Source organism: Microcebus murinus, chromosome 1 (genome assembly GCF_040939455.1).
Source record: "Microcebus murinus isolate Inina chromosome 1, M.murinus_Inina_mat1.0, whole genome shotgun sequence".
Classification (NCBI taxonomy): domain Eukaryota; kingdom Metazoa; phylum Chordata; class Mammalia; order Primates; family Cheirogaleidae; genus Microcebus; species Microcebus murinus.
This window is the reverse complement of record NC_134104.1, coordinates 99,395,009-99,418,420: the sequence shown is the minus strand read 5'-3', so window position 1 is coordinate 99,418,420 and position 23,412 is coordinate 99,395,009. Positions and strand designations below refer to the sequence as shown.

Genomic DNA, 23,412 nt, shown 5'->3' with positions numbered 1-23,412 from the left:
CATTTAAGGCTCCTGTTTTTAGAAAATTAAATGCCAAGTTTTTGCATCCTTATGAACCCCATCCCTTGTTGAGCAACTTATAATGACCAGCTTTATAGAGAAAGTATAGTAATACTAATGACTCCAAGATCTCAAAACCTTGAGTCTTAGTACAATTTCTTTTTGAAAATTCTTTGTTTTAGAACGGGCTCCAATTATGTTATTAACAGTTGACAGTGTTGCCACTATAATTGAATTACAGATTAAATGAATGCTTTGCTCAATTTTGCTTACTAGTAATGTTAAGTGTTATTTATTTACATTGAAAGAACATTCTAAATAGTGAGATCTTCCTTTGGCTTGATATGTGTGTATGTGTATATGTATATATTATAATTTTATAATTTATGTAACAGTATAAATTCACATTCTTTATCCCCTTCTGTACAATTAAAACTTCAGAATATCAGTGGAGAGAACACTTTTATTTGTATCTTACTAAATCTTAAAGCTACCTAATATACATCATTTAATTCATTACTACTGGGTTTGTTAATTGACTTCTCTCAATTCTCACTTAAGATTGATTTAGCTAAACATATACAGTGAGTATGAAATATGACTTTTTTAAAGGGTGAAGTTGAACAGATTGCTATGATGAAACCAAAAGGCCAGGCTGAGCACGACGAGGGTATGCTTGAATACTTAGAAGATATAATTGGTTGTGGACGGCTAAATGAACCAATTAAAGTCTTGTGTCGAAGAGTTGAAATATTAAATGAACACAGAGGAGAGAAGGTGAATCTTCTTTAGACTCTTCTTATAAATGAGAATGGATTAACACATTTTAGAGTCGGATAGATATTCATGTTATGATAGCTTATAATGAAATGTTTTTACTGTCTTATACCGAAATTTATATTTTTATGTTACTATTTAAGATGAGCATTCTCCTTGTTAATAGCTTTTATCTAATGTTGGTATATTTTAAATTCTGACTGTGTATATAAAGGATGTGTTTAAACTTTTAATTTTTTAGTTAAACAGAGTTAAGATGGTAGAAAAGGAAAAGGATGCGTTAGAAGGAGAAAAAAACATAGCCATTGAATTTCTTACCTTGGAAAATGAAATATTTAGAAAGAAGAGCCATGTTTGTCAGTATTATATGTAAGTGCCTTCATTTAAGAATTTTTATATTAGTTTTCTAACCATTAAGTAAAAAGCCTTTCTCTTTTCCTATATTAGAAATGTGAAAACTTAAGTGAAAGAATCTCTAAAAATTGTTACATGTGATGAATTCATTAAATTAGGGTTAATTACCAAATCATTGAAGTTGACTTTTTAGTCAACTTTTAGTCCTGCTTTAAGTCGGGAGGTGGTTTCACAGATACTTACTACCATATTTTATACTTTTATATATATATACATACATATATATTGTTTTTAAATTCATGTAATAGAAGATCTAAATTTTTTGTTTATGATGAACTTATTTTCTTTTTACATTCTAACCTTGACTCTGGGGTTTTTTTCCCCTCTATAGCCTAAGTAGTAGGCTGACTATAGTAGTAAATTGAGTGTAGTTAAGAATATTTTAGAAACAGCTGATTCTACTAAAGTAATTACATAATTTTAGAAATGGCGGGTTTAGTATCTCCTGTTTCTTTGTTTTCCTTCCTCTAGTTATGATCTGCAGAAACGAATTGCTGAAATGGAAACTCAGAAGGAAAAAATTAATGAAGATACCAAAGAAATTAATGAGAAGAGCAATATACTGTCAAATGAAATGAAAGCTAAGAATAAAGATGTAAAGGATGTAGAGAAGTAAGTACTGTACTAGAAAGATTGAGTCAATTTTATGACATGTGTCTATATATAAACTTACTGCCAGCACATTAGGAGTGTAGTACATTTGCAAGCATATAAAATGGTCTCCTTTTGCAGAAAAAAAAAATCTTTATTCAGCATTCAATTCAATGTTATAGACTGAATGCCCAACCCAGAAGTCATAAATAAAATAATGGGACATGCTACCCCCTAGTGGCAGAACACAGTAACAAAACAGTAAAATTTGACCTGACCAGTTAACCTTTTCATGGTCCACAAATGTGATTCAGAGGTGGAATTTTAGTTTTTCTAGATAGTAGGGTCACAATAAAATTTTTGGATATCTGTGCCAATATTCGAGTACAGCAGTATCTCTTCTTATCTATGTAAGTTTCTTTTTCTTTAAAATAATTTTTACTTTTATGATAAAATTTTTATATGCCTAGACATTTTAGTCACTGGAAAATGTATTTCCTGTCCAGGTTAGAAAGGCAAGGTAACTTCATAATCACAAGTTTTAACAGCTTCTTTTCTATGGGGAGGATCAGCTTGTAGTAGGAAGATTTTAGGATCCTACCTAAAGAGAGCTTCAGATGTTTATAGAGGAAGTGTTCTAAGAAAGATCTATAACATGGCTTTAAAATAATATGCAAAGTAATGACAATAATTTACTTGTTTTGCAAGGAAACTGAATAAAATTACAAAATTTATTGAGGAGAATAAAGAAAAATATACACAGCTAGATTTGGAAGATGTTCAAAGTAGGGAAAAATTAAAAGATGCTAAGAGTAAAGCCAAAATACTGGAGCAACAACTTCAAAAAGATAAAAAAAAGGTAGGTCTTCGGAAAAATCCTTAAAATTTCATGTCTGAATATCATATCTACTTTTTATTATTTCTCATGGATGTGCTTGCCCCGTGTTGCCTAAGGGAATGTGTTAGGATTCTGAATGCTAAGTATGATACTGGGAAAGCATTTACCAAATCAGGAATTCTATTTTGGTGATAATTTTAATTTTTCCAGAGCAGTGGTTTTAAAAACTTACTTTTGATTAAGTATTATAGACTTTTTAAAATATTACCTGTCTTCTACAAAAATCAAACTTAACAGGATCAGAGTGTAATTTTTTAAAAGAGGCATGATGATCATAATTTACAACAGAGGGTTGATTAGCAATTCTTAGGATTTAAAAAAAGAAATTTATACTAGAATATGGAAAAGCCTAACTTACTACCATGTTTCCCCAAAAATAAGACAGGTCTTATATTTATTTTTCCTCTAAAAGACATCCTAGGGCTTATTTTCAGGGGATGTGTTATTTTTTTAGGTGCGGTATAACAATCTACATTTATTCAAATATAATTAAGTGGTCTTCTGGAACATCATCATAACTTTCCAAACCTGAATTCCATCCTGAATTTCTTGCGACTCTTATTTCCTTTAAAACCATTGGTCCCAATCTCTCATGTTGAGCAATAGAGCTTTCATGGAGCACATGAGAAGGGCTGCTCATCTTCTTTACCGCTCCGAGACAAAATGCATGGGTTGTGTAGATATGCTGCGTAGCCACGCCCATCACTAGGTCTTATTTTCAGGGTGGGGCTTATATTGTGCAAATGCTTAGAAATCCTGCTAGGGCTTATTTTATGGGTAGGTCTTACTTTCGGGGAAGCATGGTAGGAGTCAGACTCTAAGGATCTATTAATTTGGAGTCTTTTAAGCTATCATAGCCCTATATAATATTAATAGATATGACACCTAAACCCACCCCCCCAAAAAAGCTTCATTCCATACAGTTACATAGTAGTTATAATTTAGGCTCTGCTTTACCTTACAAGCATTTTCCAGATATATTTGTTTACAAAATGCTTTCTGCTCAGTAAGCTAATACTATGTTGAGTAGATGTTTGATGAACACTATATTTTGGGAAATGTTGAACTTCTCTGATACTAGATGATCAAAGCAGACAAAATGACAAAGATTGGGGAGTAACCAAATCCAAATTGGACAGAATTTGTCCTATATGGTGTCTAGAAGGGTAATTTTGTGAAAGATTTTAGGATTTGAGAGGGTCAGGGACGAAGTGAAGATAATTTATGGTAAGTTATGTTATAGTATGAAAGATAGCTTGGAAAAGTCCATATGATCGGAGCATGCTGATATATCTAAAGAAGGATAATTACAATCTGAAATCAGGGGGAGAAGGGAGACAGCCCTGAAGCCCTACCAGGGATAATTTTCTCTCATAAGAAATCAGGAGTTTATAGAATTAGTTTTACCATTAGACTGAGAGAGTATAGAAATTACAGTGAATGGTTAGGAAAATATTTGTTAAAGCCAGCTAGTTCAAATTTAATTACAAAGAAAGCAACAGACAACTAGAAGATCCTGAGAATAAGTCAGATATTGATACCATGTTTCCCCAAAAATAAGACCTACCCATAAAATAAGCCCTAGCAGGATTTCTAAGCATTTGCACAATATAGGCCCTACCCTGAAAATAAGACCTAGTGATGGGCGTGGCTACGCAGCATATCTACACAACCCATGCATTTTGTCTCGGAGCGGTAAAGAAGGTGAGCAGCCCTTCTCATGTGCTCCATGAGAGCTCTGTTGCTCGACATGAGAGATTGGGGCCAATGGTTCTAAAGGAAATAGAGTCGCAAGAAATTCAGGATGGAATTCGGGGTTTGAAGAGTTAATGATGTTCCAGAAGAAGACCACTTAATTATATTTGAATAAATGTAGATTGTTGTACCATACTTAAAAAAAATAATACATCCCCTGAAAATAAGCCCTAGGGTGTCTTTTAGAGGAAAAATAAATATAAGACCCTGTCTTATTTTCGGGGAAAAACGGTAGTATTGGATAGCCTAAAGGTGTATGTGCCTGTAACTTTAATCTATTTTATGATCTCAGGTTGAAGAATTTAAAGGTGTGCCTGCCAAGAGTGAGAATATCATAACTGAGACAACAACTAGAAGCAATGTACTTGAGAAGGAAAAAGAGAAAGAAGAAAAAAAATTAAAAGAAGTTATGGATAGCCTTAAACAGGAAACACAAGATCTTCAGAAAGAAAAAGAAGTAAGATTTTTTTATCGATGTTTATTTTGGTGGCCCTTTTATTTTCTTTAACTTGAAGCAAGTAACTTTCTTTAACTTTTTTCAGTAATACTAAAAACTGTTAAAAAGTTTGGACTTTTAGTATATAACATTTTTAAAATTAGTCAGCCTAGACTTAGATTTGTTCCTCTTATTTTCTACTTTCCTGGTTTTTAAAAAAAGTTAATGAGAATTTGTAGCGGTTACAGAAAATGTAATATTGTCAAATACAGTACTTTGATCATTATATGTGCCACTCTTACCCTGTTTAATAATACCCACATTTTCTTTTTCATCTCTTAAATTATTTGCCATAACTAATAGGTTGCCATCTATAAAACCTGGGGCCACACTAAACATAGGTATATATGTTTATATAAAGTACCCAGAAAGAAATTAATAAATGTTAGCTATCATGTTATTTTAGCAGTTTATTAATAAAACAAGAGAACATGAAGTTGTCACACTCTGATACGTATCATCTACTCAACAAGAGTATAAACATGAAGTTATCTATGTTTACCACAGCGTTTTTGTTTTTTTACCTTGCTGAGCATATTAAATGCACATTTGAATAATGATAATTAAATTGACTGCATAAAAGGTCACCGGGCCTAATAGGCTCTGCTTTGCAGTATGGCCATGTTGTAATGTCACACTACAAACCTTTATGAGTGGGATACCTATATGATAAAGTGGCAGTGGATAGTGCAGTAGCTTTCACAATGTAATACTTTATGGGTAGTGGATTTTCACTGTTTGTTCATTTAATATATATTGAGTATTCCTTATGTGCCTCTCACTGTGTTAATGACAAGCTAGGACTTAAATTTAAATTCCTCAGCATAATGTAAAGATTTTCAACATAAACTTGAGGAAACTTTCTGCTGAATACTTATTATACCTGATAATGCAGAAAGCATGTGGAATCTAGAGTTTAAACCCAAGTTTGTTTGCTTTTTTAATCCATTTTTGTTTTATTATCTAAAGTGAGCATACTAAGATCTACCTCACAAAGCTCTTAGGAAATCAATTGGAAAAAGTGAACATTGACAACTAGGCAAAAAATGTTAGTCTAGCCCACTTGTAATAATTCTTTATTTCTATATACTATGCTTGTAGATTCTCCTTTCTTAAATTGAATTTAAAATGTATAGTTTTAAATTTCCATGTCATATTCCATGTCAGTTTAGATTTTAAAAATAGATATATTTCAGATTTGATGGACTTATATTTTAACAGAGTCGAGAGAAAGAACTTATGGATTTCAACAAATCAGTAAACGAAGCACGTTCAAAGATGGAGGTAGCCCAGTCAGAACTTGATATCTATCTCAGTCGTCATAACACTGCAGTGTCTCAATTAAGTAAGGCCAAAGAAGCTCTAATTGCAGCTTCTGAGACTCTCAAAGAAAGGAAAGCTGCAATTGGAGATATCGAGGCAAAGCTCCCTCAAACTGAACAAGAATTAAAGAAGGTAAATCTTTGTTTCTGTATTTCATATGAACATTGTCAACGCTAGATTTACAAATTTATGATGGTGTTTTTAATCTCAGCATCTAAAGTGACTGGTATATAGATTAAATGTTTTTTTCATGTAGTGTAATCTTGAAAGAATGTGGTCAGCACTTAAGTATTGCATGTGGTATGAATTGAGACCATCAAGAAACTATTAATATATTCTCCCCAAAAACATCACCACAGCAAATTACTAACCGCACCCCCCATGGAAATAATTTAAACAAAAGAAAGTTTGTGTTTTCCCAAATCTTAAGTAGAGGCAACTCATGTAAGGCTAAATGAAAAGCATAAATATATATGTATCATGAATATACAACCAACTCTCTTAGCGTACTTTTTCTGTTTTTAAATTTATGAATGTAATTTCTTCTCTGATGGTACTCCAAAATGTTATAAAGTAATCAAGATCTATCGCTTAGCTCATCAGTGTTCTCCCCCATCCTTGAATGAGTTAGATATCTAAGGAATTTCATAAACTTTAATCTCCAAAGCCTCAGTCATTAAGCAAGATGGCAGTAGAAAATGCTATTTGAAGAGAAATTATACTGAGAATTACATGACCATGTATAATTTAAATGTAAATTGAATTATATCCAGTGACTACGTCTGTCTTCCTGGTGATTCAGTTTATTTTTAGATAAGTTATATCTATAACCTAGTTTTACTTTATGCCAGTGCAACAAGTAATAGAAATAATTTAAAGCCAGGAGATAGGGGAGAATATCAGTTAAAAAAGATGGCTGCTGCTAAATTGGAGATTGAGAAACTGAGCATTTGGGTTTGTGTGTGCTGTGTGTGTTTCTTGTTGACATTTTTGTATAACAATAGGACTACCCAGTCATTCTTTCTCCCCTTCATTTCAGAGATGTTCTTTTGTTTTCCCTTTATTTAACTAAAAAGCAAATCACAGTATAACTATAGTTCTACCTAGTCACTCATACCTGGGGTCCTGTTCCTGAGTGTGTTTTTAATTAGGGCAGAAGTTAGCAATTATTAGGGCACACTCATGCATGACAATGTGGTGCCAAACTAGGATTTCTACAGCCCTCGCTCTGCTTTGTCTATCAGGAGAGACTGTTCCTGGAACTGTATTATACTTAAGTTCCCTTTTATTGACCCAAATAATTTATGGTCCTTTTAAAACAAGAGAGCCTTCCATATTTTTCAAAACCAAACCAGCTGTTGCTATAAGGTAACTCAATTCTATTTCAAGTGTTTATTGTTGGTCTTTTCCTTTATTATTGTTGAAGCATTACAACTAATTCAGTGCTATGGCTGGGTATATTTAGGAGCTAATGCTTCTGGGTTTTGTTTTCTTTACTTCTAATTTTTAGAATGAAAAAGAACTTCGGAAACTTACACAAGAAGAAATAAACATCAAAAGTTTGGTTCATGATCTTTTCCAAAAAGTTGAAGAAGCAAAGAGCTCTTTAACAATGAATCGAAGTAGGGGGAAAGTCCTTGATGCGATAATTCAAGAAAAAAAATCTGGTAGGATCCCAGGAATATATGGAAGATTGGTAAGGTAGATTTATTGGAGAATGACTATATTTTTTTAAGAAAGGCATTAAATGTTTTCTTACCTTGACTTAAAGAGCTGTATATTGTCACTCTACATAAAATAACATTCATATTTGTTTTAAGAGGCATTTCTTTTTAACATTTTACTCTTACAGTTTTTTGGGTTTTATTTACTTAGTTTTGGATAATAATGATCATTTTATACATATCAAGGAAAAAAACTAGTAATGATAAGCACACAACTACTTTATCCTTTTTTTAAAACTAAGAATTTAGCACATCTGTAGTCCTAGCTACTTGAAGCCAAGGTGGGAGGATCATTTGAGCCAAGGAGTTCTCTAGCTTAGGCAACATAGTGAGACTCTCTCTTAAAAAAAATTTTTTTTTATAATTGATATTTTGGCTTTTATACACTTATACTTAAAGTTTTGGCTGGGATTTAGAGAAATCAACAGGGATAATCTTAAAAACCTACGAATATCAAGAGTGGGGATCATTATTGCTCCTGAGCCTCAAGAGGCAGGGGCACTGTGGTCTGGAGGAAAAAGGGAAAATAAATACCTCAGCCCCATTTATCTCCTGTCCTCCAGTCTTCCAGCTGATATCTTATATTGGCTAAAGCAATTGTTCTCAAACTGCAGGTGCCTAGCACTTTTATCCGGGGCCCTCCGGGTGTTTTTGCCACCGCTGCCTGTCCTGCTTAGCAGCTGACTTGTCCCAGGCCCACAGTGCGCACTCTCCAACCATCTGAGGGAGAGTGAACTGGCCCCCTGTTTTAAAAGTTTGAGGACCCCTGGGCTAAAGCTTGATAGCCAAAGGAGCCGGCTGATGCAGTTACTTAGCCTTCCAAGGAGGAGAACAGAAAGGGTGATTGAAAATGACCCAGCAAAGTTGTTTTTGTGCTATGTCTTATATCAAGTGACTTGCACCTTATGTTCTTGAAGATTTACACTGTATCCTATTATTTTCTCTCAAGGAAAACTAAAGTCAGTGAATGGTGCTAAGTAGCTAATTAGTAGGTTGATAGATGCTTCATCAGGACTTTAGATGGCTTTCAATAAGTCAAAGTTTTATAAGTTGTTTTATTTATAGTACATTTAGGTTTCATATCTTCACATTATATGTTTTCATGAAATGAATACAGTTCTTTCTTTCTGTGCTCATTAAAAATTCAAACTGCATATCTATAAACTTTTTTTAAAAGGTGGATTAAAAACTACTTGCGGTGATTGCCTCTACAGAAGGGGAGGATTGGGAGTGAGGACACCTAAAACTTTTTGTTGTGTAACTTTTTTGTACTTTTTATAAACCAAATTTATATAATTTTTCAATTAAAAGTAATTTTAAAAATCTGTATGAATAGTAATGAAATGATCCTCTCTGCCTTTTGTCTAATTCCTTTTTCTCCCCTCTAAATTATTAGGGAGACTTAGGAGCTATTGATGAAAAATACGATGTTGCTGTTTCATCCTGTTGTCATGCATTAGACTACATTGTTGTTGATTCTATTGATACAGCCCAAGAATGCGTAAACTTCCTTAAAAGACAAAATATTGGAGTTGCAACCTTTATAGGTTTAGATAAGGTAGGTATTCTTAATAAGTTACTTGTAATTTACTTTTTCAGTGCTAAATGTTTTTTGTTTCTGGATTCTAGCTTTTTCTTCACAGTCAGTGAACACCTGATAAGATTTGAGGATTATTTTAGGTTCTGGGATTGCAGTTACAAAAAAAACCTTTGTAGTGCCTGCACTAAAGGAATATATATTCCAGTGTTAGAGTGACTGCCAATGTTTGAGTGACTGGTAGTTTGTTTCTAACTTCATCATCAGTGACTACTTTAAAAAAAAAAAAAGAAAGCCTTTATTGAGATAGAATTCACCATTTTAAAGTACACAGTTCAGTGGGCTTTAGTATGTTCACAGGGTTATTCAATAATGACCACTATCTAATTTCAGAACTTTTTTTACTACTTCAAAATTAAACTCTATAGGTGTTAGCAGTCACTCTTCATATTCCATCTCCCACGGCAACCACGAATCTACTTTTCTGTCTCTATAGATTTCTGTCCTAGATATATAAATGGAATCATATAATATGCTGCCTTTTGTATATAGTTACATTTACTTAACAGGTTTTCAGGTTCATCTATGTTGTGTTATGTATTAATTCTTCCTTTTTGTTGCCAAATGATATTTCACTATATGGATAATACTGTATTTTGCATAACCATTCGTCACTTAATGGACATTGGTGTTTCCACTTTTTGACTGCTTTGACAATAATGCTGCATGAACCTCCATTCATGTGTAAGTTTTTATGTGAACATGGGTTTTCAGTTCTCTTGGTTATATACGTAGAGGTGGAATTGCTAGGTCATATGGTAATTCTATTTATCTTTTTGGGAAACTGCCATACTGTTTCCACAGTGGTTGTTACCATTTCCCACCAGCATATATAAGGGTTCCAATTTCTTTACATCCTCACCAACACTTGTTGTTTTGCATCTTTTTGATTATATTTGTCTTAGTGGATGTGAAGTGGTATGTCATTGTGGTTTTGATTTGCATTTCCCTGATGACGAATGATGTTGAATATCTTTTAATGTGTTTGACCATTTGTTTATCTTCCTTGGAGAAATGTCTGAATCCTTTGCTCATTTTTTAATTGGTTATCTTTTTATTATTGTAAGAGTATTTTATTCTGGATACAAATCTCTTGTCAGATAATATGATTTACAAATATTTTCGTCCATTCTTTGGATTGTATTTTTACTTTCTTTTTTTTTTGAGACAGAGTCTCACTTTGTTGCCCAGGCTAGAGTGAGTGCCGTGGCGTCAGCCTGGCTCACAGCAACCTCAATCTCCGGGGCTCAGCGATCCTACTGCCTCAGCCTCCCGAGTAGCTGGGACTACAGGCATGCACCACCATGCCCGGCTAATTTTTTGTATATATATTTTTAGTTGGTCAATTAATTTATTTCTATTTTTGGTAGAGACGGGGTCTCGCTCAGGCTGGTTTCGAACTCCTGACCTTGAGCAATCCGCACGCCTCGGCCTCCCAAAGTGCTAGGATTACAGGCGTGAGCCACCACGCCCGGCTGTATTTTTACTTTCTTGATGTGGTCCTTTGAAGTACAGAGTTTTTAATTCTAAGAAACCACTGCCTAATTTAAGGTCACAGTGATTTACTGCCTCTATTCTCTAATAGTTTTTTTGTTTGTTTGTTTGTTTTGTTTTGTTTTTTGAGACAGAGTCTCACTTTATTGCCCAGGCTAGAGTGAGTGCTGTGGCGTCAGACTAGCTCACAGCAACCTCACACTCCTGGGCTCAAGTGATCTTTCTGTCTCAGCCTCCCGAGTAGCTGGGACCACATGCATGCACCACCATGCCCGGCTAATTTTTTCTATACATATTAGTTGGCCAGTTAATTTCTTTCTATTTATGGTAGAGACTGGGTCTCGCTCTTGCTCAGGCTGGTTTTGAACTTCTGACCTCAAGCAATCCGCCTGCCTCGGCCTCTCAGAGTGCTAGGATTACAGGCGTGAGCCACCACGCCCAGCCTCCCTAATAGTTTTATGGTAGCTTTTACATTTAGGTTTCTAATCTATTTTGAGTTACTTTTTATATATGGTATAAAATGGGGATCCAACTTTACATTTTGCATGTGGCTATCCAGTTGTTCTAGGACCATTTGTTGAAAAGACTATTCTTTCTCCATTGAGTTTTCTTGGCACTCTTGTTGAAATCAGCCAAGTATAAATGTAAGGGTTTACTTCTGGACTCTAAATTTTATTGTGCTGGTACAACACATTGTTTTGATTATTATAGCTTTTTAGTAAGTTTGGAAATCAGGAAGTGTGATTCTTCAAATTTTGTTCTTTATCGATATGGTTTTAGATATTCTGTGTTCCTTGAATTTCCATATGACTTTTTAGATCAGCTAGTTGGTTTCTGCCCCAAAAGTAGAGTGAGGGGTATCGGAGGCCGGTGACTGGGATTTTGATTGCATTCAGTGCAGGTTGCATTGAATCTGTAGATCAGTTAGGTAATAGTGCTATCTTAACAATATTAATCTCTGATTCTTATAACTTTTAATATACAAGTCTTATGTCTCTTTCATTATATTTATTCCCATGTTTTTGGGATTTTCTTTATGATAGTATAAATGGAATTCTTAATTTCATTTTCTGACTGTTCATTGCTCTTGTACAACAGTATAATTTTGCATATTGATCTTGATCCTATAACCTTGCTGAACTCATTTATTAGTTTTAATAGCTTTTTTGTGTGTGATTACTTAGGATTTTTAATAGATAAGATCATACCTAGAAGAAACTACATGTTCTTTATTATATATATGGTTTTACTTTTAGATGGCTGTATGGGCAAAAAAAATGACCAAAATTCAAACTCCTGAAAACACTCCTCGGTTATTTGATTTAGTAAAAGTAAAAGATGAGGAAATTCGCCAAGCTTTTTACTTTGCTTTACGGGATACCTTAGTAGCTGACAACTTGGATCAAGCCACAAGAGTAGCATATCAAAAAGATAGAAGATGGAGAGTGGTAACTTTACAGGGGCAGATCATAGAACAATCAGGTAATGGTTTTTCCTGGCATTGAATTTATTTTATCTTGTTGGGGGAGACATCTAAGACTGACTTCTCTCCTGTTTTACAGGTACAATGACTGGTGGTGGAAGCAAAGTAATGAAAGGAAGAATGGGTTCATCAGTTGTCGTTGAAATCTCTGAAGAGGAGGTCAGCATATCTAAAATTATAGTCAGACCCATTTTTTTTATAAACAGCTTTATTGAAGTATAGCATACATATTACAAAATTTGGCCATTTTAAGTTTAATGTACTCACATTTTAAATTAATAGATTGTATTTTTTAAAAGTGATTGGGGGGCTTATAAACACCTTTAAAGTTTGAAAAATAAAACATTAACTGGAAAGTATTTGTTCAACATTTTAAAAATTTATTTCACTTGAATTGTAAGGATATTTCACAATTTACGTGGCCATTTTTAAAATAATTCTTCAAGGTGTAAGTTTAGTAAACACTTCTGATCTTAATTTCCAGATCTTAATTTCAAAATATTTTATTTTTGTGCTTACTTTATATTTTCACAAAATGTCAAAAAAAAACTGCTATATTCCTATTCCAGTATTGCCCTCAGAAAACTATATGTACTTTTCTCTTACTTGACTTGAAAATATGTTCTTAGATGTCCTGGATATCTAACTTTCCTTTACCTTGATTTCCCCCAGCCCCCATTTCCCCCATTCCCCCCCATTTTCAAAATGTAAGTTTATATCCTTCCATTCAAGTGTATGAATGTCATCCCTTCATTGGAATAAGAAGTGACTGTACAACACTTAAAGTTGTCTTTCCATCTGTTTAGGTGATACAGAAATTAGTTGAGCATTCCTGAATTTTTAGCATTAGGGATTGGAATTGGACTCCATTTTTTTTTTTTTTTTTTTTTTTTTTTTTTGAGACAGAGTCTCGCTTTGTTGCCCAGGCTAGAGTGAGTGCCGTGGCGTCAGCCTAGCTCATAGCAACCTCAAACTCCTGGGCTTAAGCAATCCTGCTGCCTCAGCTTTCTGAGTAGCTGGGACTACAGGTATGCGCCACTGTGCCCAGCTAATTTTTTCTATATATATTAGTTGGCCAATTAATTTCTTGCTATTTATAGTAGAGAACGGGGTCTTGCTCTTGCTCAGGCTGGTTTCAAACTCCTGATCTCGAGCAATACCCCACCCCACCCCACCCCCGCCTCGGCCTCCCGGAGTGCTAGGATTACAGGCATGAGCCACAGCGCCCAGCCTGGACTCTTTATTTTTATTCTAGTCTTTAAGATCATAAGTTTGAGTTTTCTTCATAAATTGACTTTGCTGTCAATCTGAAATGACTCATGGGGAAAGCTTTACTGATATTTCTCTGTAGGTAAATAAAATGGAGTTACAGTTGCAAAAAGACTCTAAAAAATCATTGCAAATCCAAGAACAAAAAGTACAACTTGAAGAAGCAGTAGTCAAGTTACGGCATAGTGAACGAGAAATGAGGAATACACTAGAGAAATTTACTGCAAGCATCCAGGTATTCCCTTTGTGCATGCATTTTTGTGTATAGACATTAACTGAAACTATTGGAATTCGACAGAAATTTAGCAGAACCACTTTGCTTTTTGCTTATAATTTTAAAATATAAGGGAGAAGGGAGGGTGGGTTTCAAAGCAGAAGGTCTAATTCTTGGTTTTGTATTTCATAGAAACATGACTTATTTAGCAGCCACATGACCCTTTATTTTTCTTCTTTTCAAAATGGAATGTTTTCTTTTTTCTTTTTTTTTTTTGAGACAGAGTCTCGCTTTGCTGCCCAGGCTGGAGTGAGTGCCGTGGCATCAGCCTAGCTCACAGCAACCTCAAACTCCTGGGCTCAAGCAATCCTTCTGCCTCAGCCTCCCAAGTAGCTGAGACTACAGGCATGTGTCACCATTCCCAGCTAATATTTTTCTATATAGTTTTAGTTGGCCAATTAATTTCTTTCTATGTTTAGTAGAGACATGGGTCTCGCTTTTGCTCAGGCTGGTTTTGAACTCCTGACCTTGAGCAGTCTGTCCACCTGTGCCTCCCAGAGTGCTAGGATTACAAGCATGAGCCCCCTCGTCCTGTCACATATGGCTTTTTTTTTTTTTTTGAGACGGAGTCTCGCTTTGCTACTGATGCTAGAGTGAGTGCCATGGCGTCAGCCTAGCTCACAGCAACCTCAAACTCCTGGGCTCAAGCAATCCTCCTGCCTCAGCCTCCCGAGTAGCTGGGACTACAGGCATGCGCCACCATGCCCTTAGTTGGCCAATTAATTTGTTTCTATTTATAGTAGAGACGGGGGTCTCGCTCTTGCTCAGGCTGGTTTCGAACTCCTGACCTTGAGCAATCCGCCCGCCTTGGCCTCCCAGAGTGCTAGGATTACAGGCGTGAGCCACCGCGCCTGGCTCATATGGCTTTTTTTTTTTTTTTTTTTTTGAGACAGAGTCTCGCTTTGTTGCCCAGGCTAGAGTGAGTGCCGTGGCGTCAGCCTGGCTCACAGCAACCTCAATCTCCTGGGCTCAGCGACCCTACTGCCTCAGCCTCTCGAGTAGCTGGGACTACAGGCATGCGCCACAATGCCCGGCTAATTTTTTTTTTTATATATATATCAGTTGGCCAATTAATTTCTTTCTATTTATAGTAGAGACGGGGTCTCGCTCTTGCTCAGGCTGGTTTTTTTTTTTTTTTTTTTTTTGTTTTTTTTTTTTTTTGGACAGCTCAATGAGTTGTATCAGGCTGGTTTTGAACTCCTGACCTTGAGCAATCCGCCCGCCTCGGCCTCCCAAGAGCTAGGATTACAGGCGTGAGCCACAGCGCCCGGCCTTCATATGGCTTTTTAAATGTCATACTATTCTTCACTTACTAAATTATGTTTCTTTCTTGTAGGTATGTATGCCTTTTTACACTCATCCCATTATTTCCTTAGAAAAGAGTTCTAAAATAACATATATTACATAGTGAGCATACAGTTGTTTAAGGCATTTTTTGCATAATGCCAAATTGTTTTCAAAAATAAATTTTTAATGCAGTACTAGTAGCATATGCAAATAATTATTTTTCCATGTCTTTGAACACTAGAGTAGTCTTTAAAATGTTGTAAATTTGCTACCTTGTGATCTAAAAATGGCATTTTAACTTGTCTTCATAATGAGCTTATACGTCATTTCATATTTGTTGGCCATTTTCATTTTTTATATTCATGTTTTCTGCTCTTATTAGTGTTTATCTTTTTCTTAAAGATTTTAAATGCCCTTTTTTAAAATTCAAAATATTTAAAGTAAATATTGTTACTAAGTTAAAATATTGACCTTAAATGTTAAAATGTTTCTGTAGCGTTTAACAGAGCAAGAAGAGTATTTGAACATCCAAGTTAAGGAGCTTGAAGCTAATGTACTTGCTACAGCCCCTGACAAAAAAAAGCAGAAATTGCTAGAAGAAAATGTTAATGCCTTCAAAACAGGTATGTTTAAAGATAGAAACATTTTTTGAGATTGTCAAAGTTTCCAATGTTTAATAGCAGTTTGTAGAATAATAATATATATATCTTAGATACAAATCATTGCACTAGTTTATGATTTTTGTTATTACTTAATTCTCATAAGCCTACAAAATAAGTACTGTTGATAGCCTCATTTGACAAATAAAGAAACTGAGGCACAGAGTGGTGTGTGTATATATATACTTTGCTTCAGGTCACACAGCAAGTGGTAGTATAGGAATAGGTGGTAGGTCTGATTCCAGAGCTCATGCTCTTAATTTCATACTTTGTATACTTTGGCCCTAATCTTTGCAAAAATCCTTCAAGATAGTAGTTACAGATGTAGAAAACTGAGGATTTGGAGAAACTAAATCACTCAAATAGTAGATACAGAGAATAAATGGTATGCACATGAAAAAAGCTGCTTATTTGAGAGGGGAAATGTGGGTTATACCACAAGCCACTTCCTGGCTTATATCTTAGCTAGTGACCCCCCCCCCAAAACAACAGTGAGGCTTCATTATATTCTAAGAAGGACCCCTGTTTTTATAGTTTGTGAGCAACGGAAAATAAATACTGATTGTCCATTCAAAAGAACTAATTAGAGTGGAATTGGAGCAATTGTCTGAATGCTTCAATAATGGAGGAGTTTTCTTTCAAAAGAAAGAGTAAAAAGATGTTAAGTAGACAGATGACCACAATGCACATCATAAATGGATACCCATGTTCATTTTTGTGTGTATCCATATTTGTCTCCACTTTTTGTATTTAAGCATTCACTCAAATAGGCATCTGCTACTGGCCAAGCTTTGTTTCAGGTGCTGTTGATAGAGGAGTGAACAAAATAAAGTCTCCTTTCAAGGAGCACGCATTTAATATGATGCAGAGATATTTGAGTAGAGACCTAGAGGAACTGTGAGTGCTATAATAACCATGTGGATATTTGGGAGAAAAGCATTCCAAGAAGAATTTAGAGGATTAAATGCAAAATCTCTGAACCAGGAGTATGCTAGAAGCAAAAGGAGACCGCTTTAGCTAGAATAAAGGATGGAGGAATCCAGATCCCCTGGGGCCTTGACCCATATTCCGCTTTCCCTATACATCACCTCAGTATTTTTTGTGACTGTTTTGATGGTACGTAAGGGTCAATTGAAAGGCCAAAAGTGTGTATCTGTGTTCTTATTTGAAAAGGAATCCTTGACTTTATTAGGGACTCTATATATCTCCTCTCATAGAAGTGCTAAATATCAGTAGACTGTTGAGGACCCATTTGTGCAAGCATATCTTTAAGATTAAATATTTCCTTTTACATTAACTTATATTTGAAAAGTTATCTCTCTGGCTAATGTGCAAACAATAGAGTAAGCGGGGCAGGGTGAAAGCAGGGAAATTGGGGTGCTATTGCAATAATTCAGGGAAAACATAATGACTGATGACTGTATAGTTTTTAACTCTTGAACATATTTGTATTTTTAAATAATGGCTATAGTAAATTCTATCTAAATCTATACAGACATTTTGAAGATAAATTGTTAAATATAGAATAGCGGCTTCAGAATTACAGACTATATGTGTCACAGTTTTTCCCTCCTACTTCTGGTAGACATGTTACTATAGATATATGGTGGGTACTTAAAAACAAGAAGGAAAATGCTCTAAATCTCTTTGGGAGGATATTCAGGATAGAAGCCTTCCCAGCTGCATACCTGACCTACTCTCTAATTATTGTAAGTGGTGGTGTTCTACCCCACAGGTTAGCCAAGCCCACATACAGCTTAATGGAATTTCAGCCTCAAAGAACATCACTGTGAGCAACACAGTTCCATCAACAAATGCAATAAAGTAAACCTGAAAAACAGCAATTATTAGTGTTAGCAATGTACTAGGACTTGTGTATATTTATTAATAATATCCTTAGGAAAATAAAGAATCTGTAAGCCACCCAAAAAAGCAGGCTTGTTTGTTTGTTTGTAAGACCCAGGTAGTGATCTCAGAAATTAAGTAAAGTGTTGGAATTGAACTCAATAGATGGGCTGAAAAATCAGCCTAAAGAATTCTCTGATAATGTAGTGCAAAAAGATAAATCGGAAGTTAAGAGGTTTGGGAGATCTTGAAATTCCAATATCTGCCTGATGAGAGAAAAGACAGAAGAGAGGAAACAGTAGTTTTATCTGTCCAGTCCTTTTCTCTCTACAAATCCTACTTCCCTCTTCCTGTGCCAAATACCCATATACCTTCAGGAACTTTGTGGGAATCCCTTTCCACCAGTTAGCTCACCATTCTGATTGCCTTTCTAGATGTGGGTATTCTTAATAGCTTGAATTCCCCACCTTTTTGCCATCTCTTCATCCTTCCCATATTATATAGTGATTCGGATTCAAGTAGAGAGAACAGAAACCACTCAGGCTGGTGTAAGTAGGATTTGTGTGGTGCATGCACACATGTGTGTTATGTGTGTAAACAGGGTATTAGAGTGTTTACAGAATCATTGGGATAGCTAAAGAAAGTTTCTAGATTGAACATTTAAGAATAATTTCCAGAGCTGCTCTGCAGAACCATCAAAGGAGCTATTGCCTTATCTCCAAATAGAATTCTCTGCAATTGGGAAAATGTCTACTACCACTACCAACAACAGAAGCACATTGTACCCACTATAATTCACATGATCATTGTTGATGCCACTGCCTGCCAATACTCGCAAAGCTATCGACTTGACATCAGAACCTCTAATTGCATCACAGAAAATTCAGACTTGTGTGTGACTGCTTGCTTGCCAACAGAAAGTCCAATTCATCACTTATGCCTTCCAAATTATTCAAGTATTTTTAATTGAATGGACCCAGATCATGTCTAAACCCTAGCTACATGGAAATCTGGAAGATGTTAACTTTGTCACAGGGAAGAGCACCAGTTCATCATATCTCCTCCATTTTGTTATGACATGGTAGACTGCTTATTTAGGTTAGCAAAAGAAAATAACCACAATTTCTTCACCCTGGGCAAATTAATATTGAGTCAGGCACATAATTTATGGCTAAAAATTATTATGCAGCCAATAGTCCAGGAAATGCCCTAAGAAAAAGTTGGAAAGAACTTTGAAAAGAAGCTAAGAACATGAAGCCATTAAGAAATAAATGGGTGTGTTAACAGCCAAGCCAGAGAATTTAACTTTGTGTGTTCCAACATTGTTCTGACATAGGATATTCTGGTTTTTTAACAGTGCTTTTCCCCAAATTTTTAAAATGGGTTTTTATGTATTCTGTTAAGTCATTGAAGAAATTTACATCTAACATCTGATGCTTAATAGCATAAAAACACAAATTAAGTTCTTTATTTTTTAATTTCAGAATATGATGGTGTGGCTGAGAAAGCTGGTAAAGTAGAAGCTGAAGTGAAACGCTTACATAATATCATCGTAGAAATCAATAACCATAAACTCAAGGCCCAACAAGACAAACTTGATAAAATAAATAAGCAATTAGATGAATGTGCTTCTGCTATTACTAAAGCTCAAGTAGCAATCAAGACTGCTGATAGGTAGGGTATACGTGCTACCCTAACTTGTCTTTCTGTTCCCTACCTCCATATGGTAAAAGGGTTAATGTTGAAATGTAATGTTCCATTAATGTTTCTCTTACTATTAATTGTTAAACCTATCTGACACATTATCTAGTGGGACTTTATCATATGGCCAATTTAAAAAACTGGTCAACAGGTATCCCTTGGGAAAGTGCAGTTATGCTATATAACACCTCCATTGTTAGGAGGGCATAGAAATCAGTTTTGTTTCTCTGGTTTAGGGGAGGAGTTAGTGCTTAATTTAAATAGATGTAGGCTGTAAGGGAATAAGTAAAAGAGTCAAGGAAGGGATCTCTTAATTTTTAGTTAGCTAGAAGATTTCATTGTCAAAACTGAAAAAAATTGTATCCATTCGCCTTGTTTTAAAATTAAGAGTGTTTATTGAAGTGTTTCTGAAATAAAGTTTGGTATGTGTATAAAACATGGAAATTTAAACAGCTATTTGTTTTTTCTTAAAATTATAACAAATTATCAGGTTAATTCAGTGCCTTCTGCTTAAAGATTAGGAACTAATAGATCATTTTTATTGGTTTTTACCAGAAGTATGCTTAAACATATTTGTCAAAGTAGAAATAACTTTATTAAGGGGGAAAATAAGGCCCACCCTTTTGGGAAGTACTTTTTGCCCTATCTTTAACTGGGGGGGGGGGGTAATTATTTGAAGGTATACCCTCTTATGTGTAGAAATTTAAGAATAATCTATTGGACAACTTTGCATTAGAGTTGATTGATATTAGAAGTTAGTATTATATAAGGAAGACTCATTCATTTATATTGAGTTTAATATATAACTTATCCCACAAGTGTTTATATAAACCTATAAAAACTTATTTAAGAATGGTTTAGTAAATCATGAATTTAGAAATCTGTTAGGAAAAAATTCACATTAAATGTCATGAAAAATTCTGTGGATTTTCATAAGTAGAATTACTACATTTTTCATGGGTCATTTTGTTTCTTTAGAAACCTTAAAAAGGCACAAGACTCTGTCTCTCGCACAGAGAAAGAAATAAAAGATACTAAGAAAGAAGTAGATGACTTAACAGCAGAACTAAAAAGGATTGACGAAAGAGCAACAGAAGTCATAGAGAACACAAATGCTGCAAAGGTAAGACTTCGAGGGGATGAAATTTGAAGAAATTAATAAGTTGGATATATGACATCAGTGCTTTGAATATAGTTAAGTACTCAATAGGTTAAAAATGTCTTCTAACTATAAACTTTTATTTGTACAATAAAGATATGAGTACCATATTATAACTTTTCTGTCTACTAGAATGTTATAACTAATTTAAAATGGAAGGAGCATTGGGAGAATTGCTAACTTCTTTGAAATGTGAAAATACCTGTTCTATTTGGGAAGATCATATTTGTAAGTTCTTGATCTTTAGGAATCCTTACCGAAGATCCAGAAAGAACATCGTAATCTACTTCAAGAACTAAAAGTTATTCAAGAAAGTGAGCATGCTCTTCAAAAAGATGCACTTAGTATTAAGTTGAAACTTGAACAGATAGATGGTCACATTGCTGAACATAATTCAAAAATAAAATATTGGCAAAAAGAGGTGAGATTGTTACCAATTAACTTTGATTTTAACATATTCTTTATGGAAAGGGGGATTAAAAAAAGTTACAAATTAGTCACAACTGTTGTTTTTGTACCTGTATGATTTGTTGTATTGGGTTTAACAATTAATTATAGTATTGTGCTTTCTCTGTCACCTAAATCAAACTTTTAGATTTCAAAAATATCATTGCATCCCATAGAAGATAATCCTGTTGAAGAGGTTTCAGTTCTAAACCCAGAGGATCTCGAAGCAATCAAGAATCCAGATTCTATAACAAATCAAATTGCACTTTTGGAAGCTCAATGTCATGAAATGAAACCAAACCTTGGTGCCATTGCAGAGTATAAAAAGAAGGTATGAATGAACTATTTATGTATTTTAGTCAGAAATTCTTTATAGTCCTTAGCCTAAATTGTGACCTTAAGTTTTACATAAATTAGCAATGCTGATTTTCATGTCAAATTTATAGCCGAGTAGATTTTTTCCTAACATAATATTCTTTTCACAGGAAGAATTATATTTGCAACGAGTAGCAGAATTGGACAAAATTACTTCTGAGAGAGATAATTTTAGACAGGCATATGAAGATCTTCGGAAACAAAGGCTTAATGAATTTATGGCAGGGTTTTACATAATAACAAATAAATTAAAGGAAAATTACCAAATGCTTACCTTGGGAGGGGATGCTGAACTGGAGCTTGTAGACAGTTTGGATCCTTTCTCTGAAGGAATCATGTTCAGGTTTGTAATTATACTAAGTTTTTATTCCTCCTCTTACCTATCTGTATATATTCTCCAAACTCTTAGTATTTCTTGGCTGGTGGGAGGTGGAAGGCAAGATCTACAGCTTGTTTTAATAATGCTATTTTGTTTACATGCTATTTATGCTGACAGTTCACAGGAGCAAACAGCAAATAACATTTATAGAATATTTGTCTGGGTAATATTTTTAGTTTTAAAGCCATGTCAAGTTTAATATTAGGATTGAAAATTACATTTGATAAGGGGAATAGCAAGAAATACTTAGTTTGCTGTTTAAGTCTTAAAATTTTGGGGGTGTTAAAATGTGTTCATCCTCCAATGTTTTTATAAAATAACCAGAAAAAATAGTTGAAATTTGTGAAAAGCAAATTAGAGATTCCCGAGGAGGAAGGTGGTAGAAGTCAAGTGTGGAAAACAAATCATAAAGTCTTAACTTTAGCTTTACAAGTAATTTAACTAAGAGTTTTCTTAATTATTTCAGTGTTCGACCACCTAAGAAAAGTTGGAAGAAGATCTTTAATCTTTCAGGAGGAGAGAAAACACTTAGTTCATTGGCTTTAGTATTTGCTCTTCACCACTACAAACCTACTCCCCTTTACTTCATGGATGAGATTGATGCTGCCCTTGATTTTAAAAATGTGTCTATTGTTGCATTTTATATATACGTAAGTAATCATTTAGCATTTTTTATCCTGGAATTCTTTGACTTCTTACTATTGAGCATTTTCTCTATTCTCTAACTGCATGTCTTCTGGTATCAATGGAGACCAAATCCTTCTCTATTTGAACTAAATATTTCCACTATGGAGAAGTAAAATATAAATTGAAAGTGCAAATTCGTAGCAGAATCACAGGTCGAATCTCAGGTCTCCTTCCTAGATCTTTTCCACTAGAACACTTCTAGGCAGTCATACTTCCAAAAATTACCAAATTCCTCTCAAACTCAAATACTGTTTTATGAACTATCCATGCCATAATTCCTATACATTATCAATGTAATGTTAAATTTATTGTCCAAGAAATATTTGAGGTTACATGTTTATTATGTGATTTCCCATTATTACTTAATGTTTTTAACTTACTTTTTTTTTTTTTTTTTTAGGAACAAACAAAAAATGCCCAGTTCATAATAATTTCTCTTCGAAATAATATGTTTGAGATTTCAGATAGACTTATTGGAATTTACAAGACATACAATATAACAAAAAGTGTTGCAGTAAACCCAAAAGAAATTGCATCTAAAGGACTTTGTTGAGCTTTTGTACTGAAGACTCTTCGAATTGAATGGCATAGATTCTGTGTATCATATTATTGGTTTTTCTATTTGTAAAAGATGATGACTTATATTAAATACATACTCCTAAACTGGATCACAAAATAATATTAAGAGTCATTTTTATAAAGCCTAATAAAATATTCTCTGTACTTCAGGAGATTGTAAGGATCTGATAATTTTGTAAGTGGTAGTCTATGAGAAAAA

At 34.4% G+C, this 23,412-nt stretch overlaps 1 protein-coding gene across 2 annotated transcripts in view; it reads left to right on the top strand.

The window, feature by feature from the left end:
• Positions 1-23,299, top strand: part of SMC4 (structural maintenance of chromosomes 4) — a 35,366-nt gene extending 12,067 nt beyond the window's left edge. For both annotated transcript variants that reach the window (XM_076004249.1, XM_076004246.1), the window contains 19 exons: positions 613-777; positions 1,019-1,146; positions 1,663-1,803; positions 2,491-2,641; positions 4,728-4,892; positions 6,153-6,386; positions 7,765-7,950; positions 9,375-9,536; positions 12,326-12,551; positions 12,632-12,711; positions 13,904-14,056; positions 15,879-16,005; positions 19,371-19,560; positions 20,566-20,710; positions 20,994-21,167; positions 21,342-21,524; positions 21,679-21,911; positions 22,414-22,597; positions 23,035-23,299. In XM_076004249.1, the coding sequence (XP_075860364.1) occupies positions 613-777; positions 1,019-1,146; positions 1,663-1,803; positions 2,491-2,641; positions 4,728-4,892; positions 6,153-6,386; positions 7,765-7,950; positions 9,375-9,536; positions 12,326-12,551; positions 12,632-12,711; positions 13,904-14,056; positions 15,879-16,005; positions 19,371-19,560; positions 20,566-20,710; positions 20,994-21,167; positions 21,342-21,524; positions 21,679-21,911; positions 22,414-22,597; positions 23,035-23,187 (3,180 nt within the window). In that variant the 3' untranslated portion in view covers positions 23,188-23,299. The remainder of the gene's footprint in view (positions 1-612; positions 778-1,018; positions 1,147-1,662; positions 1,804-2,490; positions 2,642-4,727; positions 4,893-6,152; positions 6,387-7,764; positions 7,951-9,374; positions 9,537-12,325; positions 12,552-12,631; positions 12,712-13,903; positions 14,057-15,878; positions 16,006-19,370; positions 19,561-20,565; positions 20,711-20,993; positions 21,168-21,341; positions 21,525-21,678; positions 21,912-22,413; positions 22,598-23,034) is intronic.
• The last annotated feature ends 113 nt before the right edge of the window (positions 23,300-23,412 follow it).